Source organism: Gigantopelta aegis, chromosome 3, assembly GCF_016097555.1.
Source record: "Gigantopelta aegis isolate Gae_Host chromosome 3, Gae_host_genome, whole genome shotgun sequence".
Classification (NCBI taxonomy): domain Eukaryota; kingdom Metazoa; phylum Mollusca; class Gastropoda; order Neomphalida; family Peltospiridae; genus Gigantopelta; species Gigantopelta aegis.
In genome coordinates, this window is record NC_054701.1 from 6,397,643 (window position 1) to 6,406,241 (window position 8,599).

Sequence of the window (8,599 nt, forward strand, 5' to 3'; positions counted from 1 at the left end):
TTGGTGTAGTTGCTCAATAGTAGTAGTTAATGTGTCCAACTGAAAAAACCCAAGTTAGACAAACAAAAAAACAAAACAAAAAAAACAAAACAAAAAAGGAACTGAAAATATGCACGCACAAACACAAAACTGAGAATGAAAACGATAGTACTGTACTTGAAGTTCATGCAACAGAGAAAACAACAACATGCTATATAAACCAGACGAGCACGAGGAAGTAAATAACGAAACATGCCGAGAGGCTATACTGCACTACATTACGTTGTTGATACTTACAACGGACTGAATGACATACGAACCGAATGATTCAATGAACTGTTTAACCTCTAACATAATTTATTTTACTTATATTTTTTATTTATTACAATTGTTATGAAATCAATCAATAATATGAAATAAATAAACTAAATTAAACAAAATGAACAACAAAGAAACAAGGAACAAATAAATAAGAAAAGAAATAAGAAAAACAACAACAAAACAACAAATGGTTGACTGGATGAATGATTGAAAGAATGAACGAATGAAAGAATGAACGAACAGCAGATTAAACGAATATATTGCACAGACTGTTTACATAAATACGACCATCTAGCTACATGACCATTAAAGGGAGACAACACTTGAAAGACTTGAAAGAATTTCTGCTAAACTGAAATCTAAGTCGTGCATTTCCGAGAAACCGGATCTAACGTAAACAGTTGACATCTCGACAACAGATCAACTGGGGCAGCGCGCAACTCGACAGTTAGTTGGCTAAGTGGGACGGCCCCGTGTCAAACACAAAATGGCTGGTCTACCCGGCCAGCGGGTTATATACATTGGACTCTTAATGACTCTGTTTGTTTCGACCTCAGCGGATAATTACTTCTTCCCCGTCACTGGTAACTGTACGAATGGATCACGCAAAGTGTTCAGAGTATGGTCAAGTCAACCCGTAAGTTTCTTTTCTTTTGATTTTCATGCTGGTTGTGTAACTGTTTCGTAAACAAGCACACAAGTTAGACCGGGCAGGCTCACTAGCCTACTAATGCACGTTTAGGGGTGCCGCGAGGATTAGAGGCGGTGGTGGTTTTAGTATTTTAGCAGCGCGTATGCAGGCTGACTTTATAGTCCAGTGTATCCGCCGTCAAGTTCACAAACATATTTGTCAAATTAATTTTAATAGCAGACTGTTAACTTTATATTGAAACTCACGGTAAAGTTTTATACCCAATACTCAAACTCTAGTAACTGGGTTACTGAGAACTTAATGCTGGTTTCTATTCTACATGAATTATTTTCAATCTGGCTTGTCGCAAAGTGTATCTAATGATATTGTTTTCTAATTGCGGGCTGTTCAGTGAGTACGTTAATTGTGGGAGGATGTTTTTCTCCAAAACAAACACCAAATTTAATGTTATACGATTGTTTAACGGCCACGCATAGTGAAGAAAAAAAGAATGTATTACATATCACTCATAGCAAGACAAAAATGCAACAAAAGATAGAGGTTATAAACAGTTAGTGACTAAAGTAGCGAGCTGAATGAAGACAACACGTTATACAATTGTGAAGAACATATAAAACTAAAAGTTATAGCGGTGACTGGCGTTTTCGCTTAACAAAATGTACAAATCTGACTAAATATACAACTTCAATATTATCACAATACATTAACTAATAAAATCTGTCGATATTTAGCCATCTAATATAAAGTTTTATTTAAATACGTTTGTCGTAAATCTATAAACTGGGCATACTTATTTAAACTGATATTAATTTTCTGTAATTGCATATTACTTAATGAACCTAATCTTTGGGTATATTAGTTTTAAACGTTTCCCCAGGAATTCAGGACTAACAATGTGTATATCACATACGTACTGTATCCGATTTAGTAAAACAAACGCAAACAACGATAGCCGTTACAATGGACTGGCCAACACTTTTATGATTAATGTGGCGTCAAATGCGTAAACACAATAGTAATAGGTCATGGGTATTATTATTTGTTTTTCGATACATGCAGGGCATATGATAAAACATATTACCCACCCTTTGAATCATAATATATCACTATACATGTAATACCGTGCATCCATTAAAACACTACAAACGGTTGAATTTCATTTCCAGGCCAACATTCTTCATATTAACGCATAACATCCTGGGACGACTTGTATTTCTATATATATATATATTTATATTTATCATTCATTAAAGGCTTTTGTAAGAGATATCACTGGCACTATAATTTGCCATATCTCCTGCGATATCTCCTACGATATCTCACTTCTTATAATCTTGATTGGTCAAATTTTAATCACAAGACAATGTTTTGCTACGTCACTGTGTTTGTTTCAGTGCTAAACCTACCATTAATGACGTCACGCCACTGCCGTTCTGCTAGTTAACGAGTCTACCGCTGACATTCAACCCACATTACTGACATTGTTTACAACTGCCGCGAATGAAAATGGATGATAAAAAGAATACCCACCCTCGGGTCTTGTCATATCATAATTTATCAGCACTCGTTAATAAAAGTATGAAATCCTCGACAAGCCTCGGATTTCATACTTTTATCAACTCGTGCTGATAAATTATGATATCACAAGACACGAGGGGGTATCCTATCTCTCTCTCTCTCTCTCTCTCTCTCTCTCCTCTCTCTCTCTCTCTCTCTCTCTCTCTCTATATATATATATATATATATATATTAATATCTGTATTAATGCCGTAGTAAAAGTAAAGTTTGTTTGTTTAACGACACCACTAGAGCACATTTATTTATTAATCATCGGCTGTTGGATGTAGAAAAATTGATAATTCTGACAGTCTTAAAGAGGAAACCCACAACATTGTTTCATTAGTAGCAAGGGATATTTTATGTGCAGCATCCCACAGACAGGTTACCACATACCACGGCCTTTGATATGCCAGTTAATGCCGTAGTTTAGCAATAATATCAATACTAATAAATGTATGACGTTATGTCAACACAAGGGCGGCAATCACAACCTTGGACTCCGTTATGCAGAGATACTGTTTAGAATATTTATTAATTTTTTATCCTGCAACCACTGTTTCTATTGACAGATTGTGATGACCGATTAAAGCAAAGTCATAAACGTATACTAGCAGATTATGACTTTTGACGTCACTCATATGACGCCATATGCATAGCTACATTACAAAATTGCTCATTTGACCTCTAGGTCATCGTACAATGTGGCTGAAATAACAGAAATTATTGCTTTTCCCCTTAATTTTTATGGTCTGCAGAATAAAGATAATAACTAGTTACTGACGTCGGCACAGCCTCGCGGAATTTCCCATTCTTACCATCACATGATAAAGCAGATATCGGACGTCATTAACTAGTTAATCTCTAGTTTTCTGGGGTTTTCTGTTTGTTTTATATTACAATTATGTGCTCACTATCCCCAACTATGGAATGTTGTATGACATTATAATATGTTTTATCTGTGTCAAGATACTGTGTCATTTACAACAGCAGTCTTGGGTTGGCTGCCATTAGTTTGAGTTTTTTTTTTACAGAATCTGTTTAACAACTAAAATTATACGTATAATACATTTTCTTGTTTAGAATATCAGTATATTCAATGTGTTTCTGGTCGTCCTAATATTTTTAGTAGATCAACTTCATTTTATTTCTCTCTATATTGTTATTTTTTTTTACTTAAGGAATTATTGGGAGGTAAAATAAATGAAGTTGTAAAAATATAGTTCCTGTTGTGGCGATGATGATGAAATAGTATGCAGGGAATAGGCGTTTTTAGTTACAGCACTTCGAACAAGCACCTGAAAGTTGGCTGCAACATTTGGCGCGATAATTTATTACTGTCCTCAACGCTAACGTTCGCGAACTATTTGCTTGGTTCCCGACGTGGCCATTTGGTTTAACACGAAGCGCATAAACCCATCTAGCGGACGTTTTTCTGCTCGGTCTGGCTGAACTGAGTCGAGGTGTTCGCGAAAGATGGCCCCCGTCATGAGTACTGCCACCACCACAGGTGTGAAGTGCTCGTGTTAGGAACTGGCTCCCTGGTAATACGAGACACGTCCTGTTATCAGTCGAGTCGACAGCTGCAGATGTATCCGACTAGCTCGGCGCAGGAGCTTCCAGCATTACAGCATCCTTCAATATACATGTATCTTTAAAGTAATAAAGTTATTACCTACTAGCAATGTAAACAAAGTATGTAAGTTAGGAAAATATTTATACAAAATAATAGGAAGACGTGAATCTATGGTTACTTAGTTTTAAATAGAGTTCTGTACACATATTATTATATTCTCCTTAACTGTTTTATACCAACACCTTCCATTATGTCTGTAAATGGTTATATTATGATATAACGTACATAAGCTTATGAAAACATGCCTATTAACCAAACCTCTTTGATATGCTAGGTAACAACTCAAGTAACGGTGCTAGTAGTTAGGTGCAGCACTGAGCAAAGGGACTATCCTGAGTTTGTATCCTTTTAACATGTTTTTTTCTGGTGTCACCGGTAACAGTGACGTCACGGCTCAAACTCGATCTATTGTTTTTTATATTTTAATTTCGGGCTAATGTTGCATTTCAAACCATTATTATAAGTAAATATTTTTTAAAACGTATCTAGGTGTTCATCTATAATGTGTTTGGTGTTTGCTATGTTTTTTATTCAAATAACACACATGTAATTACGTTTTGTCGTTAAATATGATAATATGTTTTAAATATTCATGTAATAAGTAAAGTTTGTTTTGTTTAACGACACTACTGTAATACATTGATTAATTAATTATGGACTATTGAATGTCAAACATTTGGTAATTTTGACACATAGTCATCAAAAATAGTTCATATTTGTGAAAATGTAATCATGATTGTAATCATGATTACTGGGGAGTGTAATCGCAATCGTAATCGATTACTTTCATTTTCCTTGTAATCGTAATCGTAATCGTAATCATGACATTCTTAAGTAATCGTAATCGTAATCGATTGCTTTTGTCATGTAATCGCCCTATGTTTGATATATATATATATATATATATATATATATATATATATATATATATATATATCCACATAAACTGTGCAGGTAAAAATGTGTGAGTGTGTGTGTATGTGTTTATGTGTGTGATTGTGTGTATTTATCTGTCTATCTCTGTGTGTGTGTATGTGTGTGTGTTGGGTGTGTGTCTGTGTGTGTGTGTGTGTATGTGGGCGTGTGTGTGTATATATATATATATATATATATATATATATAATTCTCTTTGACCAGTGACATTCATACAAAAGCGGGTGTATTTATATTATCGGGACACCATTATCCCACACCTTTCTGTTCACCTCGGTTTAATCCCCTCGCGAAGACCACCTATTAATTTTATTCACCTCTGTCTGGTTGACAAGACGCTCACAACGCGCTCTCTACACACGCACGACGTCACAGATAAACGAAATAAGCAACTTCCTGGTACGAGTCGCCTTGTGAACCAGGTCAGCTAAATAACACCGCCACAATGTGTCATGACTAAACCCCTCACAATACGTGTACAGGGTTTATCTGGCCAACTGCACGTTTCTTGACTGCCAGTAGCCGCAACGTACACCTGTGGCCTTTTGTAACCACTGGACAACCGAGCTACTCAATTTTGTTAAAAGACACATCGAAATAGATCAGTGGAGTATGTATTTGAGTGACTATACATATCTACTTAGTAGTTACAAGCACCCAGTGTTTTCTATAAAGACTACACGTCTACTGTTAATAACCACTGAACTGTATAGCAATGACGTTTGTCATCCGTGTAGGTGACGCACCCCCCCCCCCCCCGGGTGTTGGGGGTGGGGGGTGGGGGGTGGGGGGACGCCGTGGTAGGGTGCTTTTTGGGTGCGTTAGGGCGTTGGCGGTTTTGGGCCGGTAGGGAAGCCTGGTAGGAGGCCTCCCCCCCCGGAACGCCCCCCCCCCCCCCCTGGAAATCCGGACGGACCGGAATGGGCCACCCTCTTGTTGGAGCGCCGGACCGACTGTGGCGCCGGGTTCCCCCCTTTGCGAATCCTTGTTCCTCTAGGGCCTAATTTGAATATTTAATTTAAAAATAAATTTAATTAATTATTAATTGAATATATAATATATTATTTTGAACCGCTCGATTGAAAAATACTTATTATTATGCACCTACTAAATTATATATTAAAAAAAAAAAAAGAATGATATAGCGTATTTGGTGCGATTATTATTAATTTTTAAATATAAGATAAAAGGTAATGGTAGCCCCCGAATTATTTTTCTTTTCTTTTTTAAGTGGTTATACCACACTTCAAAATTATCCCCTACACTTCTTCTCCTCCCCCCCACCCCCCTCCCGCCCCGGAGGTGGTCACTGGCGAGGTCAGAGGCTAGATCCGGGGCGGGCGTGCCTGAACCCTAGTGGATAGGGGCACGTTAATAGAGTTGCCCGCTGAACTGTAGATTGATTTAGTGATCGTTATAGATCGTGTTTCACTGCATGAATCAGCAGAAAAAGGCGATCGTTGAAAAGAATACCTAACCGTGACCGGCCAACCGGATATGATTATATTGCGCAGAGAAATTTAAACAGAAAATGTTTTAAAGTGTTTTGTCGTGTCTCTGTGTGTTTGGATGAATGGGTAGATGGATGTGTGTATATGTATGGGTGCTCGTATGAATATTCTAACCCTCCCGCTGTGTGCTAAACACGAATCTGTACACCAGTACGGCCTTTCAACACATTCACATCTTACTGGGGATATATAATAGTGTATTTAATTTTAAAGTTCCACCTGTCATCAAATGAATACACTTAAAGTTAAAGTTGTTTTGTTTAACGACACCACTAGAGCACATTGATGTCAAACATTTGGTTATTTTGACATATAGTCTCGGAGAGAAAACCCTCTACTATTTTGATTAATAGTAACGAATCTTTTATGTGCTTCGGACGGTTGCTAGTCATTTCGTACCATAGTCCTTTCGTACCTAATTTGGTCGTTAACAGTTATTATGAGTATCAATAACGATATGCTGCACAATAACGTGTTCTGAATTTCAAACTGTCCAAATAAAGTTAAAAAAACCTCCCCACTGCTTTTATGCTATAGTGGATTCGTTTTTTATATACTGGTATGAAACGACTAGGGTACGAAATGACTAGGGTACGAAATGACCAGACAGCATGGTACGAAATGGATGGTACGAAGTGACTATGATTCCTCCATCCCATAGACAGGATATCACATATCCCGGTCTTTGATATACCAGTCGTAGTGCACTGGAACGAGAAATAGCCCAATGAACCCACTGACGGGGGATCAATCTTAGACCGACTGCGCAGCAGGCGAGTGTTTTACCACTGGGCTACGTCCCGCTCCCTAAAGCGAAGACGTCAAGATGAAGCACGTGATATATTATTTCACATGCTGGGTGCGAAGACGTCAAGATGAAGCACGTGATGTATTATTTCACATGCTGGGTGCGAAGCCGTCAGGGTGAAGCACGTGATGTATTATTTCACATGCTGGGTGCGCAGACGTCAGGGTGAAGCACGTGATGTATTATTTCACATGCTGGGTGCGAAGACGTCAGGGTGAAGCACGTGATGTATTATTTCACATGCTGGGTGCGAAGACGTCAGGGTGAAGCACGTGATGCATTATTTCACATGCTGGGTGCGAAGACGTCAGGGTGAAGCACGTGATGCATCATTTCACATGCTGGGTGGGAAGACGTCAGGGTGAAGCACGTGATGCATCATTTCACATGCTGGGTGCGAAGACGTCAGGGTGAAGCACGTGATGTATTATTTCACATGCTGGGTGGGCTGAAGCCAGGGTGTCAAAGCGCTCGCCTGATGCGCGGTCAGTCTGGGATCGATCCCCGTCGGTGGGCCCATTTGGTTATTTATCGTCCTAGCCAGTTGTTTGACATCCAATATCCGATGATTAATAAATCAATGTGCTCTAGTGGTGGTGTTAAACAAACTTTAACTGACATGCGCTTTCATTTACAGGACTGTCATACAAGTGGCGAATGTCCATTTGGCTATTTAGACATGTATTTGTGATTTATAGCTACAGATTAATCGATGCAAAACACACATTACCTTGGGTGCCACTTCTGCTTTAACACTCCAGTTTTCGTTTTTAATTAACCGCAAACACTTGTGCTGTAATTTATGGGTAGACATTACGAACAAATCATATACAAGAAATTACAACAATTACATCAACACTTGTTTAACCTTTTATTCGTTCGTTAATAAATAAATAAATAAATAAATTAATAAATTAATTAATTTATGAATTCATTCATTAATTCATTTCAACTTATTTTCGTGCACTCCTCAGTTATCTGTGCTGTCTGTTCAGGACAGTGAGTTAGCGGTTAGTTATATATTCTTTATTCCTCTTAAAGAGAGTTGTAACAACAAACCAAGAGATATACAGATATACATACAAAGAAGTAATTACAGCACAGAGACAAACAAGTATACATATTAGTCATAACTACAGAAAAGAAAGAAAAGAACACGATTTACGTAATAAACATATAATATTAAATATATTTTGTTTACA

At 37.6% G+C, this 8,599-nt stretch overlaps 1 protein-coding gene across 1 annotated transcript in view; it reads left to right on the forward strand.

The window, feature by feature from the left end:
• The first annotated feature begins 723 nt into the window (after positions 1–723).
• LOC121367451 overlaps positions 724–8,599 on the forward strand; it is a 27,015-nt gene continuing 19,139 nt past the window's right edge. The window contains exon 1 of the mRNA XM_041491629.1: positions 724–937. Within this exon, the coding sequence (XP_041347563.1) occupies positions 788–937 (150 nt within the window). The 5' untranslated portion in view covers positions 724–787. The remainder of the gene's footprint in view (positions 938–8,599) is intronic.